The 22,333-nt window shown below is 38.6% G+C and overlaps 1 protein-coding gene across 1 annotated transcript in view; it reads left to right on the forward strand.

Moving 5' to 3' along the window:
- The window catches only part of LOC149177731 (transcription coactivator), an 86,514-nt gene that overhangs the window by 32,433 nt on the left and 31,748 nt on the right, over positions 1–22,333 (forward strand). Inside the window, exons 6-8 of the mRNA XM_089420195.1 lie at positions 7,042–7,126; positions 7,359–7,425; positions 7,608–7,652. Of these exons, the coding sequence (XP_089276321.1) occupies positions 7,042–7,126; positions 7,359–7,425; positions 7,608–7,652 (197 nt within the window). The remainder of the gene's footprint in view (positions 1–7,041; positions 7,127–7,358; positions 7,426–7,607; positions 7,653–22,333) is intronic.

The raw sequence follows: 22,333 nt of genomic DNA on the forward strand, positions 1-22,333 counted from the left end.
CTTGACGTCAAGTATTTATGGGAAGAATGAAGCTACTCCATTCTAGGATTTATGGTCACTGTGCAAGATTGAAGAATCTAGACTAAAGGCCAAATTTGATGTAGGAGCAGGTGAGCAAAATCAAGCTTATGCTACAATGACAAGGAGAAAGGGTGGAAACCCTGGCTCTCGGAAGAAGAAAAGGGACATGGCTAAGATTTAATGCTATGGGTGTCAAGAATATGGGCACTGCAAAAGAGATTGTCCTAAGATCAAAAGGGACAATAACGAAAGAGGAAGAAAAGAAGTCCATATCACCAAAGAAGTGGAGGAAGCTGAAAGGAAGAAGTCCAAGAAAGAGGAAGTAAGCAATCTCTACTATGATTGAGACTCACCTAACTTCTTTTCAAGTTCCTAAGACTTTTGTTGTAAGATATGGCTATCATGATTTACAAAGAAAAATGAGGGAATGCATCATGGCATCATAGAAGCATTGAAAACAAGAGCTCGGGACATCATCATAGAGAAGCATGAAATATGGTTGAAATTGAAATCTATGGCAACATTCTATGAAGGATATAGCCCTTGGGAACGTCATTGGAAAGATAAGTGGCACTTATGGAAAGAAAAAGGTCATCTAGTACAAGGCTCATCATACATCTATCAAAAGGAAACATTTGCTGGATGGGGATACTCTAGATCCTCAAGATTCTCTGATGGAATCTTCATCGAAAGGGTTCACTGATCAAGAAGGGAAGCAAGTGTTTCATCAAGAATTCCAAACTTGTGGAATTCATGGGATGATGGGACGATGACATAAAAGGTGAAGCAGATCAAGGGATTTAAGTTCTTTCCATCAAGGAAGCTGCTGAAGAAAGTATGGATGACATAAAGGAAAATGAGGTATGTATGCTTACATTCAATACTATAGAGTCATGTCATATGGTTGTAGGTAACATGGATCAATGCTTTATCGTGAGAGCATGATCAAAAGGAAATGGATCTCCTCCTATGAAAGGATGCAAGAAGGCATGAGTCACACATTGTCTAGATGAAATCAACATAATATGTCCTCATATGTAATATGAGGTGGTTGACAACTGGAGGAATTATGATTGGAAATTCCTGGGAATGAATTGTGTGAAGAAAGGAAGGAAGAGATTGCGGGATATGCAACCATGGAAAAAGGCAATCAACATCCAAAGTTAAAGAATATTTGACTAGGATATCTCCATGAAAGATATGAAGCCTCTAATGGAGACTGAGAAAGAAAGAGACCCTTGACAATATATATCTTTGGGAGATGTGTCTGTATGTATGCATGATGCTGATACAAATTAGAAGATTTCATGATGAAAGACAATCACAAAGGTAACTTTGATTTTAATGTTCATTCCTTTATTTTTGAACAAATATTTGGATGGGCTTATGCAGGGTTACTGAGGAAAGATCTATGATCATCTTCCACCACCGATGCCCATGTAGTAGGATGAAAGACCCTTAAGGAAACATGGCATGAAGAAGGCAACATAGCATGAGGGAACTTGGAAGACCAAATATGGACTGATGGATCACTTTCCGATGATGACATGATTGTCTCATGGATGAAAGTGATGGATGGTTTGTGCCCTATAAAGAAGTCCCAGACATGAAGACTCTTGAATAACAAAAACAAGTTCATGACATCGTGAGGAGTTCTTTTCCCAGATTCAGGCTCCCTAATTAATAGGGAGCTTGGAAACAAGTTTCTTACTTGGTAGAAACTTGGAAGAAAAATTCCTAAGCCAAGAGGGAGCTTAGGTACATTCCTTCCGTAGGAATGAGTACATTCCTTTATTGGAATAGATATGTCTTGCATAATTAAGAGGGAGAGATAGACACATCATTCTTGTCTTCACTTGGGAAGACAAAATGAAGGATTGGATAAACATTTGGCATTCGATACTCTTTGAGGATGAGTTAGGGCATCCAAGATAAGAGTAGTCGTAGAGGATCGATATTCTTTGAGGACTGAGAATCCAAGATAAGAATAGTCATGGTGGAACACATGTTGAGAATTCAGGTGGGGTATGTTTCGAGAGAGTCAATGACGAGGGTGTCTATACATCATTGGTCTTGCCAACATTGAGTTCAAATCTTGTGGAGAGATAGAGTGTTGTGAAAACTCAGCGAACCCTGAATCCTATTGCAACAATTGATGTTATTTCTTCTATTTGCTAATTTAATTAATCAAATTATTTGTTGTGTGCTACGACAAATATCGAAACAAATACACAACAACCTTCACAAAACAAATACTGTAGAAGAAATAAAAACATCGGAAGAAATAGATGCACACACAAAATACACCATTATTTTTAGACTAAGTCCTCGAATAAACCCAACCCGGGAAAACCAGTGCAATAGCTGAGGGTTTTAATATTATGCAGTAGTGAAAATTTGAGTACAAACTATGGATGCTTAAACTAGCAATCCAAACAGAGAAATAACTGGTATTCCCACACTGACCTCTGCTTGAATTGAGCTGCTCCTTGCTCCCTTTGCGCAGTCACTGCGTCAGGCTATGGAGTTAATGTGTCCCACAAGCTCGGAACTGTCTCCTCTCACTCTCTTGTTAGCTGTTGTCTGGGAAATTGATACTCTTTGCCTTTGGACCCTCTGCCTTACTTCAGGCTTAGAATCTCGACTTCTCCCCAGCAAAACGAAAATCTCCCCAAGAGGGCTCTATGTTGTCTCTCTGTGGCAATCACTGCTTCTCTGCACTGTACTTGCTGAAACTAGAAAAGCTTCCTTCGACCTCACGATATCTGCCCCTTTCTCACTGCTTTGACCTCACTGAATCACTTCCAACAACACACAGCTGCTACTCTGGAAATTGATTTCTCAACAAAATCGAACTCTGTGTATTCTATAAGCCCCATCGACTTTCTTCTTATAACCCTATGTTGAGACTTCAACGATCAAGATTAGATCGCAATTTATGGCTAGGATTAACTAGAAGTCGATCCGTGTGAGTTTTTAGAACATGCACACCATAACTTAATTAATTTTGATTAATTAGCCATATTCCCTATGTTTAGACTTAGGAAATATTAAAAAAAGACTAATAATTTAATTAAGTCATCTTTAGGTGGAATGTCCAAAAGCGATTTCTGGGTTTTGGAGATCTCATGTATCATAGCCTCCACTAAATTTCGTGGCCAAAACACATCTGATGCTACAAAAACTAACAAATTGTCAGTCAAGGACTTGCTATGTGACAATGCTGGTAGATATGATGCTAAACAGATGGGTTATTGATCCGACTCTTATGAGAATTCTTCAGATTCAGAATGACCAAATACCATTATGAATATCTCCCTAGTTAAGAGGGAGTGTTGAAAAGTGTAACTAGGTTCAATCTTCATAATGACATGTGTAATTGTGATTTTATGTAATTGATGTAAAGAAGAAAAATAAAATTATTATTGTAATGCTTGTCTCATGGGTTTCATGAGCAAGGAATTTTATTTTTAGTAATGGCTCCCATTGTGAGCCCTTAGGATTGGTCATAAAGTCAAATTGAGTCAATGTCATGTATGAAGGACCCTTCTTGGGCATGTTACATATTTGTATAAGTCATTAAAAGAGTCAAAAGACCCTCCAAGACAAGCACAAGCATCTCCTAGCAAGTCAGCCTTAAATAAAGTGATGAAACCTCTCCAAAAGACACGTCAGCCTAGCTCATTGTCAAGTCGGCTTATTATAATGTGCAACCACTATAAATAGGTAACTCGGCCTCATTTCAAAATACATAATTTCGATGAAGGAGAATTGGTAGAAAAGAATGCGAAGTTCTCAAGGAAGGAAACCTACTAACCAACGAATAAAGGGGGAGGAAGATCGAGCTCTTTTGGGATTTTCTTGGGCAAAACACCTTCACAAGTGTGGTAGAAACTAGGGTTTCTGCAGTGGGTACACTTGTTGTGGTAAAGGACGAGAAAAGGGTCTTCACACCATCACTCTTACTAGCCGAAACAACAAGAAACCATCCTTAAGACAAGCAAAGGAAAGACACTACAAAAAAGACCATATCTCAGTGCACACATGTGTTTATGCAATGATTTTAGGCAACCGAAATTGCAGACCTGTGGAGGAAGGCCAAAATCTTCAGGGTAGCTGAAAAGTGCAATATTGACTTGATTAAGAAGAAGGCAGAAAAAGGAAGGATCTTGTGTCTTGGTCTTGGAGTGGAAAATAGGTCAAGGGTCTTGGTCTTGGTATTCATCAATTGAAGCCTCTATAAGAAGAAGAATTTGTTCGGGTTTTCCTCTCAAGTGGGAGAGGTTTTGGCCCTGGATGATAGCCTATACCTTGTGTCTCTTGTCTCTTTATGGTTTATGCATTGGTAGCTGTTTGATGAAGAATAACACTATAATAAGATAAGTAAAAGAAGATACTAATAAGTAAAAAGCATTCATAAGCAGTTATTAATAGAAGAGAAATCACTTACTCTCGATGCCCTAGACTTCTCAATAATTTCCACTAATTTTTCTAGCAAAATCCTAAAACAAGTTAGCTCAAGTGTTCAACAAGTGAGATATCACAAGTTGATCTCAATATATAGATAAAAAACATAACAATATTGCCAAAACAACCCACACGTGTGAGACAATGAGCTCCTCCACTATGGTGTCATCCTCCATAAGTGCTCAATATGCTAGAAGCAAGTGATACATGGGTTAGAGTGCTCCATACTTTGAGAACAAGCTCAAGTACATGGGTATGCCTCCAAAGTGCCCCCTAAGTCATGATGTCATCTCCAAAGTCCCCTATGTCACAGTTTTAAGGACACAAGGGGTAAGGTGTCACCATCATCCTCAAGCATTGGGTTCTATTAGTGATGTGCAAGACCTCCCCTTTCCAGTTTTGCAAGAACTGCCCCTCCGGATCTAGAGGCGGATTCACGTCCCAAACAAAGCTACCACCAATCCTCCGAATTTCAACGCTTCCTATGAAAATGAAACTATCGCAGTCTCAACACGATTCTTGCGTGGTTTTACTACAGATTGCAAGTGGATCCAAATAGAGGCAGATGGTTTTGTGGACCTATGCATTTTCTTTGGACTTAAGTTGGGTTTAGATGGGGTTCAAATGTGTTAAGAGTGAGTTAGGGAAAAGAGAGGATGAGGTTAAAAGGCATTTACCGTCTCTCTTTTCCTCATTCTTGCATCTTTGGAGAGCTTGGAGAAGAGATGAGAAGAGAGCTTGGAGAAGAGAGGTTTGAGGAGAGCTTGGAGGAGTGAAGGAGGAGGGGCTAAGAGCTTGGAGGAGTAAAACAGGGCTGTCATCTACAAGAGCTAAACAGGTAAATGCAAACCCCAAACTCCCTTGTTTTTTTGTCATTCTTGTTTGTATTTTTTCAGGCTCAACATTTCCACAACTTCCATGACCACCATCCTCTTCACTGCCACCACATTGAGGGTCACGTGGTGGTCGTGGTGTAAGGAAGAGAGACTAGTAAATATATTCATAGTTTTCTACTTTTGTCATAGATTAGACTCTAGACTATTAGTGTTGTGAATTTGAACTTTTCTGTCTTACTCTTCCTAGTTCAATGTGTAGTTGGTGGTGGCCAGGTGGCCTATATTGTAAACATTATTATTTGAATTTTGGTCATGACTCATGTTGATAGTTGCTTGCTTGCTAGATAATTTATTTGAATGTTTTATGATTTTATCTTCTAAATGTATAATTTCTATTATATGCTTAAAATTTTGGTATTTTCTACTTTCTATTAGCTATTATATGCTTAAAAATTTGATATATTTTTGTAATTGCTAGAATCTAGATGGTTGATTCTTGAATAATCAATTATTGATGTACAATGGATGCCAAAAACATTAAATGAACACAATTTCATTCAAAGTTGGTTAGTGTACCTCCCAATAGATGACCTCAACACTATTATATGAATAAGCTAGATAAATGAGTGTACTAATTGAAGAATGGGTGAGAGGTATTTGAGGTTGGCTATTTGTGGATCATGGTAGGGGTTGCCGAACAAAAAATTGCATCATAGGAGATAAATTTTCTCCTAGGGTTATCGATGCATATGGATGGGTAGCAATGTCAAATGCTAATAGGAACTTTTGATGCCTATGAATACATTCCTTTTGGATTTGTTTAATGTGTCCACTAGAAGATAACTTTCATCATTGCCAAGATGAAGCAATTTTTGACTCAAGGACTCTGTAAGGAGGCTTCAAGACTATTAAGCTGAAGTTTTTATACAAACTTGAAGTTAGACGAGAACCCATTTAAAATCCTTCTCTCCTTTTTCCAAGGTGAACTTCAACAACATATACTCTTTGGCCAAATTTATTTATAAGACACTTAATAGAGACCCTCTTAAAGGAAACAAAATTATACTTGATTGTAAATATTTGATAATTCTCAAAATTAGCTCTTTTGTCCTTTAGGGCATCTTTAATTATGGAAATTTGTGGTTGAACTCAATCACATTTATAGGGTTTAATTTGTTGGACAAGCATAAGTCTCTTAGAGTTTTTATTTGTAAAAAACAAAATCTAGAAAGAGACTTGTACCCCCCTTAGATTTGGTTTTATTGATGAAATTATTTTGGGATGGGAGTATTAGAACCCTCTCGACTACCTTGGCTCTTTGTAGGAACCTTTATTTATTCCTATAAAAAATGAGCCAACGTTTGGTACTTTTATTTTGTTTTTTAAAAAACTTGTTGACATATGGCGTTCCCTAGTTATAGGGTACTTGCGATTAAAACACCACTGACGATCTTTCTATGGAGCTTAATTTTGTTCTATTAATATTTTACTATTGAAATCTCTTTAGATATTGTACCATTAGTCTTTTACAAATGTGCATAGAGACTTTAATTTTTGAAAAGTAGGTTTGTTAGGCAATACTTTATTCTTTTAGATAACATGCTGCCATTTAGATTATTATGGATTAGAATGGGCATAATCTTTTAAATATTTAGTGTAAGCTTGAAAATGCTATCCATTGAATTGTTTGATTTTACGAATATGATTGGTTGTGTAGAGAATGGTAGACATGATGGGAGCACGATTCACAAAGCCATTGATTGCAAAAGTAGTAACTCACCTTATTTGTTACAAGTTCGAAGGTAATATTACACATGAACTAATTCTTCTCATTTGTAAGCATGATAAGCAAATATCATGCTACAAATTTGTGTCACTCATCCTTTTTTTTAACAGATTTTATTTTTAATTCAAACCTTGTCATGTTCATTGGTATCACTTTGAACTCTTTTATAATCTTTAAAGTATTTTTTCAATTGCGCTCTTGCATTGTCAAGAATATGTTTAAAATGTATGCTTACCTTTTTATTGTAGGTGACAAATACAAGCTTGCAAAACAAATGGGACTAAAGCTAGTGAGTCATCGTTGGCTTGAAGATTGGTATGTCATGCCTTGTCATTCTTGTGCATTGGTATGAAAGGATGCATGTATCACATAAGTGGAAGAAATGCTTGAATATTTGTTAATTATATGATTTGGTTGATTTTTCTTTGATGACATGAAAAATATTGTGAACCTTATTGCAATGCAATCTTTTCACTAATTGTTATTCATTGTTGTAGCTTGAAGGCTTGGGTATTGCTTCCAGAGGAGAATTATCAAAAGAGGTAGGCTTTCTTATGGCCATTCCCATGTAGAAGTTACTCTACCACAAACTAGATAAACATATTTGGAATTCAATTCAATTTTGGCACTTTACACTAGAACCAAGTCATTCTCATTGTCAACTAATCTAACATTTTGATATATTGTTCCAAACTTTTAAAATCACATTTGGATGATAATAGAAGGGTGTAGGGTGAACGTGTTGATGGTTTGTATTAGTAAAACATTAAACATTCCATGGCCATATTGCTTTACATGTTGGATTGATCATTGCCTTGTGCTATGATTTTATGGAGGATGATGCAATTCTTTTATTGTTTCTTATTAATCCACATGATTGCTCTAGATCCCTTTCCTAAGTAGGTAGCTTGGAGTCAATTTTTTGTCATTGATGTAACTTGCCTATTTGGAATGCATCTAACCAATTTTAAATTGTTAGACTATAAATAGGCAAATTTATAATGCATTGTACCCTTAATATTTAGTAGGATTCTCTTTGTTAATATCCAATGAACATATTTTGGACTTCCCATAAACGATGACTTAATACTAAATGAATAACTCATGTCTGGTTTGGTAATAGTGATATAGATCAATCTCCATGATATTTTGGTCGTTGTTACCAAAATTGGATAGGTTGACCTTAAGATCTAGAATTGGACAAATATTGAAAAAGAATCCAATCATAAAACTGGTTGACTAAAAAATAGATAAAATATTCAATTTTTGATTTTTTTTTAATATCCCATGTGTATCCAAACCACCATACACAAATATGCAAAGTTTCTCATGTATATAACAAGGGTTCATATAATAAAAATAACATGGAGTGCAATCTATATTTGAATCAAAATAACAAAGAATCTCTAAATGGCCATTAGAGTTGAAAAGTAAGCATAGTACTAATTAATAATTGTTAATTTTTGGTATGTTCTATGCTAGAGCAATTTATTTAAATTTTCACAGTTAGCAATCACATCAACATTACGATAAACTGCAGATAGAACATAAATATAAAACGCAGAAGACAAGCCAAGGCAAGAGGACACAAGATATGGCGCGAGCCAGGGACAAACCCCACAATGTGTGGGGAAACCCTTTGATCAAATCTTCTTTTATCTTCAAAGTTCAGCAGAGAGAGAGAGAGAGAGAGAGAGAGAGAGAGATAGTACAATTACAATAGAAGTCAACACTTTGACTTTTGATATTTGAAGACGTATTGCTTCAACTATCCTTATCATGCTGCCCTGATCATCAGTATGCTGCTCCTTACTTAATGTGCCTTTCATCATCATGATCTGAGATTGTTTATCCTTATCATTCTTATTATGTTGAGACCGTGTCCTTTTACTGGCATGCCAAGGATCTCTTGACCATCATCGAAATCTATTTCGATATCAGAGTTATGTAACTACTAACATAATCTTCATTGAGCCAAGAGAATAGATCTATCACTGCTGTTCATTGTGTTTGAGCTGCTACAGTTATGCCACCGAGGTTTATATACCAAGACAATATGGTACCCTCGTCCGAGATCTTCTCTACTTCAAGTCATAGGTATGCCGAGAGTGAATTTGGTCCAGAACTTCAGTCAACACTGCGTCCTCATCACACCTCCTAGATCTGGTACTCCATGTTTGTATTGTCATAAGGATTTCACTAAGATCTGTATATATATAGATTGTTATGCGAGATATCAACACCGAGAGCTGTGTGTTATATTATTTCAGAGAGCTGTGCGTATAACGCATATATATACAATGGATTGCCTGACTGCGTATCATTACAGAGAGCTGTGCGTATATATACAATGGATTGCCTGACTGCGTATCAATAAGTCTTTATCAAGACTGCGGCTCACTTTGGTTACGTGGCACCCTTGCACTTAACTTCGGCCTTCCCTTTCCATCACTGCGGCTTTTTGCGGGTTCTCTTCCTCTTATGACTGCGGCTGTTCCTTTTATCACTGTGGCTGACTGTGGCTTGACTGCGGCCTTTTCTTCATTACAGTGGCTACCATCTATACCTGCGGGGCTACGGATTGACTGCAGCCTTCTCTTTATTACTGTGGCTGCCATCTATACCTGCGGGACTATGGATTGACTGCAGCCTTCTCTTTATTACTGTGGCTGCCTTTCACTGTGAATAAGGAGTCTACAAGACTGCGTATGAATGTCTCCATTAACACCGTACAAGATCTCTGTGTGCATCCTCATAAGCCTGCGGCTGCGGCTAGGGCATTACAGCAGTTAGGGCATCATAGTGGCAACTACTCTTAGCGTTTTCTCCTTCTCCAAAAACCCAGACGTGGAGAGGAGATCACCTAAAGAGTGTGTCTAAATGACATCAAATCCTCTTCAATTTATACTAAAAACGTAGATGATGAATAGACACGTCTATTGGGCTTCTGAGCCTACGTAAGATGCTGGTCGGCTAGATAATAAAGCCATAACCTAAATAAATTCATATCTCCATAAATACATATCGGAATCGGATGATCTTTGGATCAATCCTACACCTCTCGACGAGAGGGATCCAATAAAAATATCAGCTGCCAGAAATAAGCCGACCCTCATGGAGTTTGGCCCTAGTTGCCAATTTAACACTCCCTCTCAACTAGGGAGAACTCCATCCGTTGATCCATGTGTACGACTGTACTATCTCTGCCATCAGTGCCCTGCACTGTTCTGCCCAACTCTGCTCAGCCCTGCTGGCTCTGCTCTACTCTGCTCAGCTCTGCTGGCTCTGCTCAGCTCTGCTGGCTCTGCTCTGCTCTGCTCAGCTCTGCTCTGCTAGCTTTGCTCTGCTGGCTCTGCTCTGCTCATCTCCGCTGAACTATGAAGAAGAAGAATTGATCGAGAATGAGTCATATCATTCTCCACTGACCTAAAGTCAGTCTCAGAGTGCATACCACTAGTCCCAGACCAGTCTCAACTGACCCGAAGTCAGCTTCATAGTAAGTACCACTCCTACCACTGGTCCCAGACCAGTATCGCAGTCTCAGAGTGTACCACTGGTCCCAGACCAGTCTTAACCGACCCGAAGTCAGCGTCATAGTATGTACCACTCTCACTGGTCCCAGACCAGTACTGCACTGACACGAAGTCAGTCTCGGAGTATGTACCACTGGTCCCAGACCAGTCTCAACCGACCCGAAGTCAGCGTCATAGCATGTACAACTCCTACCACTGGTCCCAGACCAGTATCATTGATCCCAAATCAATGGAGGACATCCTAGCGTAGGGAGTACGGTAGATACAACGATGCGTCCATCGGTACTACTATGGTCCCTAACTTCATTTCCCTGCTCATTGATCAGATGAGAGGTACTTCCCATGAGTCCCAGACTGCATGGGTAGGATGCCTCGACAGGAGAACTTAATCAATCCTGTCCTCATAGGAGAACACATCAATCCTTCTACAATTGCCATGGAGAACACATCAATCCAGGCTGCCATGGAGAACACATCAATCCAGGCCTCACATGAGAACACATCAATCCTGCTACAATCGCCATGGAGAACACATCAATCCAGGCCTCACAGGAGAACACATCAATCCTGCTACAATCGCGATGGAGAACACATCAATCCAGGCCTCACAGGAGAACACATCAATCCTGCTACAATCGCCATGGAGAACACATCAATCCAGGCCTCACAGGAGAACTAATCATCCTGCTACACAAGAGAGTGAATCATCTTGTCCCACAAGAGAGCGAATCATCTTGTCCCACAAGAGAGCGAATCATCTTGTTTGAGTGCGCACCACCAGGGGAGGGTGAGTCACCCTGTGGTCGTATGTTGCTCCAGTAGAACTACAAGCCCCCCAGAGCTCCTAGAGCTCAATGTATGCAACATGCAGGAGCCTTCTACAAAGGTCTCTCGACGACTCCAAGTCGTTCGGGAAAATCACAAATTTGATCTTTCCTCAGGGCTCTGTCCTGTACATCATCTCAGTGTGATGGAGCCTCCTTGATCATCAACTTACCATATCCCAGATAAGGCAGTAATTGATGTCTATCTGTTGGAGCAATTGTCAAATATGGGATTCCTCAATAATCGAATCCCATCTCTGGTTGTCACAAAGAATCACAGTGGTATTCATCATGTGTACAAACAACTCACTGAAGAGCTTCAGCAACCAGACTGCCTCACAGAAGGCCATACTATCAGCAATGTATTTTGCCTTGGTGGTGCTCAGAGTCACCGACTTCTGCTTCCTGCGCATCCAGGATATCAAGGCAGATTCCAAACAGCACTGAGAAGTGCTCTAATGATCCTCCATACTTCTTGCCCACTCATTATTCGAATAATCATGTGGTTTTATATTTCCGGCAGTGTATCTCAATTCATGAGAGATTGTGCCCTGAAGATATCTTAGAAGATTCTTGGCACCAATCTAGTGAGGCTCAACCAAATATGAGCTCACCATGCTAACTGCAACACAGATGTCCGGACGGAGGTTCTCCAAGAACATCAACGTGAATGAGTTTATGAAACTCAGAGGCATTTCCCAAATCTGGTCCGACATCATTACCATATAACTTCTGAAAGTTAAGATCCTCGAGGCAGTCACAAGCTTGCATCTTATCTTCCCACATTCAGAATCCAACTCCCTTTGTCTCCTATAAATGAGAGGGTCTGCACCTGTCAGACATAGGTGCTGGTATGAGAGGTTTATCATCCACAACCTTCGAGTAATGGTTTGGATCGGTTTCACTCCTGGTGAATCTCAGCTGCATTAGACAACTATCAATCCTCTCATATTATGCCTGAGGTGTTTTTCTTCAAGCCATAGAGGGCTTTCTTCCACCTGTATGAGATTCCTTGATCATGATTCTCAAACTCCTCGGGTTGTTCCAAACCTGTGAACCTGCTGCATGAGGGGAATGGTACCCTTATAATATTTTCCTTTGGTACATTTCAGACATGTTCCTTCATGCTTCTTTTTGAATTCAGGCATCCTAGTCACCATCTGACTCACAGACCTCCGGTGTTGAGTCAATGGACATGGTCCCTAGTGGACTTCCTGCAGCTTGATACAACCCTGAACTCAAAAACATATTTAAAAGATCTATTTTAAACACGTACCTTTTCATCGATGAGTGCCACCGTGTAACATTTGACTTCCATTTCCGAGATGGAGATCAGGTTCGATCAGGTACATAAAATAGATTCAGGGGTTCCTTGCTCTCGTGGAAGAATCGACCATTTCCTTGATGACCTGCATTACCAACCATTCCTTTGATCATTGAAGATGTCCAAGGAATGGTTTTTATCTTCATCAAGAGATGTGTCTTTGCCATTCAGACACTCCTGCGCATAACGGCCGAACTTATTTCAACAAGGCATCCGCCTTTCCTTCCACCCTTAGATCCGAACTTCCCAACGAAGTGATCTTTTGATGGACCATCAAAATCTTCCGCTGCGCCATTCTGATAACATTCTTTGCTTTGAATTCACCCTTGGTGAATTATGAGGAACCCATTGATCCTTCTGTCTTGTCCCAACTATCTTTGGTGATTGCTATTTCACTCTTGCTTGGGCATTGTCTTCACCTCAGCTTTGGTACCATGTTAATTTTTGGTATGTTCTATGCTAGAGCAATTTATTTAAATTTTCACAGTTAGCAATCACATCAACATTACGATAAACTGCAGATAGAACATAAATACAAAACGCAGAAGACAAGCCAAGGCAAGAGGACACAAGATATGGCGCGAGCCAGGGACAAACCCCACAATGTGTGGGGAAACCCTTTGATCAAATCTTCTTTTATCTTCAAAGTTCAGCAGAGAGAGAGAGAGAGAGATAGTACAATTACAATAGAAGTCAACACTTTGACTTTTGATATTTGAAGACATATTGCTTCAACTATCCTTATCATGCTGCCCTGATCATCAGTATGCTACTCCTTACTTAATGTGCCTTTCATCATCATGATCTGAGATTGTTTATCCTTATCATTCTTATTATGTTGAGACTGTGTCCTTTTACTGGCATGCCAAGGATCTCTTGACCATCATCGAAATCTATTTCGATATCAGAGTTATGTAACTACTAACATAATCTTCATTGAGCCAAGAGAATAGATCTATCACTGCTGTTCATTGTGTTTGAGCTGCTACAGTTATGCCACCGAGGTTTATATACCAAGACAATATGGTACCCTCGTCCGAGACCTTCTCTACTTCAAGTCATAGGTATGCCGAGAGTGAATTTGGTCTAGAACTTCAGTCAACACTGCGTCCTCATCACACCTCCTAGATCTGGTACTCCATGTTTGTATTGTCATAAGGATTTCACTAAGATCTGTATATATATAGATTGTTATGCGAGATATCAACACCGAGAGCTGCGTGTTATATTATTTCAGAGAGCTGTGCGTATAACGCATATATATACAATGGATTGCCTGACTGCGTATCATTACAGAGAGCTGTGCGTATATATACAATGGATTGCCTGACTGCGTATCAATAAGTCTTTATCAAGACTGCGACTCACTTTGGTTACGTGGCACCCTTGCACTTAACTTCGGCCTTCCCTTTCCATCACTGCGGCTTTTTGCGGGTTCTCTTCCTCTTATGACTGCGGTTGTTCCTTTTATCACTGTGGCTGACTGTGGCTTGACTGCGGCCTTTTCTTCATTACAGTGGCTACCATCTATACCTGCGGGGCTACGGATTGACTGCAGCCTTCTCTTTATTACTGTGGTTGCCATCTATACCTGCGGGACTACGGATTGACTGCAGCCTTCTCTTTATTACTGTGGCTGCCTTTCACTGTGAATAAGGAGTCTACAAGACTGCGTATGAATGTCTCCATTAACACCGTACAAGATCTCTGTGTGCATCCTCATAAGCCTGCGGCTGCGGCTAGGGCATTACAACAGTTAGGGCATCATAGTGGCAACTACTCTTAGCGTTTTCTCCTTCTCCAAAAACCCAGACGTGGAGAGGAGATCACCTAAAGAGTGTGTCTAAATGACATCAAATCCTCTTCAATTTATACTAAAAACGTAGATGATGAATAGACACGTCTATTGGGCTTCTGAGCCTATGTAAGATGCTGGTCGGCTAGATAATAAAGCCACAACCTAAATAAATTCATATCTCCATAAATACATATCGGAATCGGATGATCTTTGGATCAATCCTACACCTCTCGACGAGAGGGATCCAGTAAAAATATCAGCTGCCAGAAATAAGCTGACCCTCATGGAGTTTGGCCCTAGTTGCCAATTTAACAATAATTATAGTCTAGGCTCTAGACTATATAGTCTAATCATATAAGAAAATTATTTGAATTCTCGTCATCCACATGCTCAACATGACTAGAGTCAAGAATGGGATTTCAACTTGATTTCGTTGGTCTCGAAGGTACTTGTCCAACAATAATGTTTATATCCTTTGGTTGTGGAAATGTGTCCAAGTCCATTATGAAAGGGCTTTATTGTCAAATGCTATTGGTCGAGTCTTCACAAGCCACTTTAATGAGGGATTAATCTTGTTTCTTATATATATATATATATCTATATATATATATATATATATATATTTTTTTAATTCAAGTTTAAGTGGTGCCATCGTTAGCTATATCATTCCATATGGAATCTGTTGGTTTTGAATGGAATCAACTGATTTTGGCATTTATGGTTGGCATGGAATTGGTCTTTTTCCATACGAAAATGGTTGGCTTATTATGTAATCGACCATTTTCAGTTTGAATCCTTAAACTAGACCAATATGGCCCCAAAACTTGTCGAAGTGGTCAATTTTGTTGGAAATGGTCCATTTTTGACAAAATTGAGCTTGCCATTATATATTTGCATTCAATGGATTCTAATCTTGATATATATATATATATATATATATATATATATATATATATATATGTATATATGTATATATATATATTGTTTTGTTTTTGTAGTAGTTGCTGTTGACTTGCAATTTTAGATATTGAATCTTTTAAATTTCTAATATTTCCAATGCACAGTTGGTCTTGGACATGAAGATGAGGCCATCCATCTTCCATACATTCACTTCTAAACACTCACAAGTTTTCCAAAGTCTATCATTTAAATCATTTTTTGTTAATTGATTTAAATTGATCTTGTTTGCTTTGAAATGCTCTTGTATCTTTGCATACTAGATAGGTGCCTACTTGAGCAGACACAATTCTATTTTGCAGTTACACACAAGGTGCTCTTTTCTAGTTTTTATGGAGCCTTCAAGTTGGTACATATATGGTTGCTATCTTATATATACATTTACAAAGCCACATTTGACACCTCTGTGGTTAATTGTCCACTCAAAATGAGTTGGCATGGATAACATCGATGCTACAACAGAGTGCCCCCACTCCCTCACTTCACTCTTGAATTGTGGTCCTAGAATGAGAGTTCCATAGGTGTCCTTGGGAGCATGCTTCTTGAATTCTCTCTTCTAGGAGTGATTTTTGATAGGATGTTCCCTCCTTCAAAAATCATTCCCTACCTTAATGGGGAGAGGGCATAACTTATTCAATGCTCATAGGGAATGATCAATACAACACAAAGCTTTGTCATAGATGAAGAACATTTCGCTCTTGAATTCAAAACCATTACCACAAAATCTAGTCGGTGTATTGCAAAGCCTCAATAAGTGGGGACATATATTATCACAACAAGAGGAAGGGTTGCCATTGTCACCTCAACAACCTTTCTCTTGCTCTTTAGTGGTTTTTTCCCACAAGGGAGGCTTCCCTAGATCACATATAGGATATTCTAATGCTGTAGGTCAAGGTTATGGATAAGACGTCTCTCAAATGGGTAAAGTACCAAGAAATCCTAGAAATGCTTGGATATTCTATTCCAAGGATGAAGTACTCTACATCGAGAGCAAAGATATGGTAGTTATAAATTAGCGTTTGGTTGATTTGCAATTATAGGGTGCACAATGAGAAATAACAACAAAAAAAAGGACTTCTAATAATAATTAATAAAATGAACAAAGGCCTTCCAATAGACACTAGGATTAGGGTTAGAAAATTGATTTTATGGCTGGAATTTATTCATAAACAACAATTGCAAATGATGCCAACCTTAACAAGGAAGGACTTAGTCATGCACAATTGTTGATTTTGCTTTATGTGATTTATTTGCAATTCCTAGTTTATAAGCCACAACAACCAACCCACTCACTTTTTATGCTCAAATTTGTACTAAACCTTGGGGGCTAACCCTAGACATCTAGGAATAAGGAAAATAAGACTTTTAATGCATTTTATGGATGATCAACAAAACAATGATTAGAGCTTTATTGTTAAAATGTGCAACTAGGGCCAAATTCCACTTTGGATAACTCATTTGATGTAGATAATTATTGCATTGAATTGCTTTTTTTGAGAGGACCAAAATTCGCCTAAGGTTCATTGAAATCGGACAAGGAGAAATATGTTTTTGAAGTTAAGCCCATATGTGCAATTTGTCAAGGTCGGGTTGGGGTCTAGTTGGACAAATTGACCCTCCTCCAACGCATATACATAAGAGTGACCTCAAACCTCATTTGGCACCATCACAACTCATCATATCTTCTCTCTCCTCATCTGATTGGGTCGTACAAGTTGCAGGAAACTGTCTTTCTCTGAAATGTGTGGATTTGAGGAGGCTACTTTGATTGCGTTGACCTTTTTCTTTTCGCTGAGTTTGACTAGCATAGACCGAGGCTCCTTTGACTTGTCTTGATTGCAATTTTTGAAGGAATAATTTTGTTTGGGTAGGCCACATTGATTGGCACAGAAATTGAGGATTTTTGGGAACTTTGACCTATGTTGACTATAGGCTTGTTTGATTGCAGAGTTGACTTTCGGTTGATTGTTGATTTATTGATTGTTTTGAGCTGACTTTGACTAGCTAAAGAGGTTGAGTTTCTCTCTCCTTTGACTGAGCTATTTTGGAGAAGTTTGACCAAAATTTCACTGTTGTTGACTTTCTGGTTAGTGCTGATTTGATTGTTGTTGACCAAGGACAGGATTGTTTTGGACATCGATTTGTCAAGTCAATTTTGACTTTGACTTTTTGTACTTTCTCTCTCTTTGTTGAACATTTGATATAATAATAAGAAGAATTGATTGAAGGGTTTTCCCCATCTTGGGGTTTTGCCTTGGCATCTGCCAAATTTGGTGTTCTCTTGTCTTGGCTTGTCTTGCATTTTATTTTATGTTCTATCTACTGTTATTGTCAATGTGATTTATGGTTAATGCAATTTCTATTGGAAACTAAATTGGAAATTGTCATTGGGTTGCTAAAAGGACATTGAAGTAATAGGGCTAAGCATAGAACATACCATTGTTAGCTAAAATTAACATGGTATCAAAGCCCATGTGAAGAGAAAGCCCAAGCAAGAGAGAGAAAAGCAATCTCTAAGAGAGATCTATTGGACAAGTTTCCTTGGCATCTACATCTTACTTCAAGACTGAGGACAAGCTTAATGATAAATCTGACTGGCATGCATGAAAGATGACTTTGGATTTGACTTTGGAGGAGCATGAAGTATTGGACTGTGTAGGGAAAATTGGTGGAGCCTCCTTCAAGTGCACCGACTGCTGCTAAGACAAAGTATAAAAAAGGTGAAGTCAAAGCTAAGAAAATTATCATTGACTCCATTACAAAACATTTCGTTGCCCATATTTTAGATTTGGGAACATCTAAGGAGATCTATGATAAGTTGGTTGGGATGTTCAAAGTGAACAATGCAAATAAAATCCTCTTTCTCAAAAACAAGTTGAAGGATATCAAGATGGATAAAGGGGAGTCTATCCAATCTTGTTTCATGTGAATAACAAAAATCAAGAATGATCTACTATCTATTGGAGAAGTTATTCCTGACAAGGAGCTCACTCATTGCACTTGGAGGTCTTACAAGACCTTGGAATATATTTGCCACCACTGTTCTCAACAATGATAGGATACTTGGTTTCGATGAGTTATTGGCTAGATCCACTGAAGAAGAAACAAGGATGACAGAGAGAGACAAGCCCTCAAATGGAAATTAACCTATTGCTTTCTCCACTCACGCAAAGAGAAAAAATAATGCTAGTCCAAGGAGTTAGGGTCAAGGGTTCAAGAAGGGATTCAAGGAAGAAAGAACTGGAAGGTGCTACAATTGCAACATGTTTGGCCACTATGCTAGGGAGTGGCCTCACAAGAAGAATACTCCAAGGGATGATGACAACAACAACCACAACAATTTTAATTGCAATGACATTCAAAGGAACAACAAGTTCAACAACAAAGGAAAGAGGAATGCTCTCGTTGCTTGAAATGGAAATGGTCAACCTCCCAAAAGGACAAGAAATGCCAGCTATGATGAAAGTAATGTTGTAGAAAAACAAGATGAGTTTCATCTTATTTCTGCTCTATCTATTGCCTCTCCTCCAGACACATTGGATCATTGGTTGATTGATAGTGGAGCCTCTAGGCACTAAAACGGGTACAAGGAGGCCCTCTCAAATTTGGTTGAAAAGAAGGCTAATCTAGAGATCATACTCAGAGATAATGCCACCTACCCTGTGAAAGGGATAGGCATTGTCACTCTTCACTTGAATCAAGGTCAAACCATTCATCTACAATAAGTATTGTACGTGCCCAATTTTAATAAGAACTTGGTGTCTATATTTGTGAAGGAAGATAAAGGCTTCAAGGTAGCATTCATTGATGGAAAGGTACGTATTTGACAAAGTTACTCTAAAGATGCATTTACTATTGGATTTAGGGTTGGTGATCAGTCCTGTGGGAGCTTTGGCAAGCAATACTTCACTTCAATTTGAGCTATGGCACCGAAGATTTGCCCACTTACATTGCAAAGCCTTACTTGAGTTCAACATGAATCATGAAGGTGTTTGTCAGGGTTGTGCAACTGGGAAACTTACAAAGGGACCATTCCCTTCCAGTGAAAGCAAGACAACCGATATTCTTCAATTGTTCCATTTTGATCTGTCTGATATGTTGCCTGTAACATCATTAGGAGGATACTTATATTATGCAATCTTTGTGGATGACTACTCTCGTAAAACATAGATCTATTTCTTGAAGAGGAAGGATGAAGTGTTCAAATGGTTTCGTTCCTTCAAAGCATTGTTGAACATCAAACAGGGAAGAAGATCAAGACATCGAGGATCGACAATGGAACCAAATATGAATCAAATGAATTCAACGACTTTTGCAGAGAGGTTGGCATTAAGAGGGAGACAACTGTCCCATACACTCTTGAGTAGAATGGTGTTGCTGAAAGGAAGAATCGAACAATCATGGAAGCCACTCATACCATGCTCCATGATCAAGGCCTACCAAAGTTCTTATGGGGAGAAGATGCCAACACTGTTATGTATGTTCAAAATAGAAGCTTGCATCAAGCATTGGATTTCAAGACACCCGATGAAGTTTTCATTGGTAAGATATTTGATGTTTCTCAAAGAGATATGGAAGTAAGTCATGATGTCATCTTTGAATAAGACAGTGTCCTTGGGAAAACCAACAATATCCCCATCCTAGGGAAGGACAATGATGATGCTGCTACTGAAAAACAGGATGAACCTTCGACATATGAGCCTATGCCCGATGTTGAAGGCTCGATGGATCTTATTGATACACGTCCTGGCGATCCCTCTACCTCAAGGAAATGTCCACTATGGCTCAAAGATACTCTCGAAGATGCTGAAAGACATATTGCTCCAAGAGGGACATTCCGTGAAAGTAAGAACCCAAACAGGTATCAAGGGTACTTGGATGTCATGCGTACTATCATTCAAGGTGAATCATGCATGTTCGAAGAAGCTGTAAAACACCAAGTATGGAAGGATGTGATGAATGAGGAATATGAATCTGTCGTGAAGAATGATGTTTGGAACGTGGTGCGTAGACCAATGGACAAGTCTGTGGTTACCTCGAAATGGCTTTACAAAATCAAACCTGGAGTTGATGGGAGTGCTGAAAAATACAAGGCCAGGTTCGTTGCTCAAGGCTTCTCTCAAAAGGAATGAGTGGACGATGATGAGATATTTGCACCGGTTGCTTGATATACCACTATTCGATTTATTATTGCTCTTGTTGCCAACCAAGGATGGAGCCTACATCTAATGGACGTCAAGATTGTTTTGTTGCATGGCTCACTTAAGGAGGAATTTTACTTGGAACAACCTCAGGGGTTCGATGTACAAGATCGAAGGACACATGTATGCGGGTTGAAGAAATCCCTCTATGGGTTGAAGCAATCCCCTAGGGCTTGGTTTGAGAGGATTGATAGCTATCTTATAAAGCTGGGATTTATGAGGAGCTATGTTGATACAAACCTATACTTTAAGGTTGAAAAGGACATACATCTCATTTTGGTCCTTGATATAGATGATCTCTTTTTGACTAGTGCAGACCCTCTCATTTATCAATGCAAGAGGGAGTTGGCTTCCGAGTTCGAGATGAAGGACCTGTTGCACACTTTTTGTCAAAGTTTTAAGGAAGCAGATATGGCAAAGATTTTTCAAAGGATCAGATCATTAGTCATCGGTTTATTAAGTCATTGTAAACCCACTCTGCAAATATACGATGTAAATGGTGCTAGTAAGACCATGTGTGTATGTAACAACCTAGGTAAGCCTATTATTTTGGCGAAAATTTCATTCTAGGAAATTTTTCATTTCACTAATTCACTTGTGTTTCTAAACATGGATGGTCGACAAAGTTTTTCCTTCCAACCTCACCCCAAAGCTAGAGTGGAAATCTTCGTCAAAGTATTAGGTGAGGCTTAGTGTTCTAGTTGAGTCTTATGTAAAAGTGATTTGAGAATAATTTAAGCTAATTGGCTAAATTGTTTTATTACAAAACACTTGGTCTACTAGATCATACTATGTCGCATAATTGGATATGTAATTTGAGGGTCTAAGCCGAACGAGTATTTCCCCTTTGAGGGTTGAATTTGTAAAAATCTTAAGTAGAAAATATTTTAGTGCATGGTCCCTCATACCTAGACACCATCGCTAAAATATTAGAGTGTGGAAAAACTATTAATCCCTTCAAATGTCAATTAATTAATTTTTCTGGCAGAAAATAAAATTAATCTTAAGACAGAAAATAAATTAATTAGAGTCAAAACTAAATGTCTAGAGAAATTAAATTCTCCAAGTGGAAATATTCATGGATGTCAAAGGAATTAATTTTTGCAGGTCCCCCACCAAGGGAATATTGGAAATTTCAAGAAAAATTGGACCCTTGGACCTTGGTGTTTAAGTCAGTCAATTTTTTGAAGGAATTAGCTCAAAATAATTAATTATAATCTAATAAAAAAGGGATTTAATGAGAAATTAGAAAATTCCTCAAAATAAATATTTTGGATGACTAAGATTAAAAGATCATCAAGGATTTATCGACGACCAAGATTATTTTGATGAGGATCAAGCTAACTAGCCGTTATTTTTTCACTTGGAGGATTTATCTATATATAGAGAGTCATTTGAGCCTCAAGCCATTTGATTTTTGGCTAATAAAATTTTGCAGAAAGTTGATGTAATGCTTTTGTTCCATTCGGAACATTATTTGAATCATAATAAAGACTTTAGGGTGCAATCCATGGTGTTCAGTGTTCATTGATTTGTGGTATGTGCTGGGTAGAAATTTTCCTATATTTTTCTTAATTAATTTCAAA

Source organism: Pinus tabuliformis, chromosome 4_1, assembly GCF_031772625.1.
Source record: "Pinus tabuliformis cultivar Carrire ecotype Pingquan chromosome 4_1, CPIR1, whole genome shotgun sequence".
NCBI lineage: Eukaryota > Viridiplantae > Streptophyta > Pinopsida > Pinales > Pinaceae > Pinus > Pinus tabuliformis.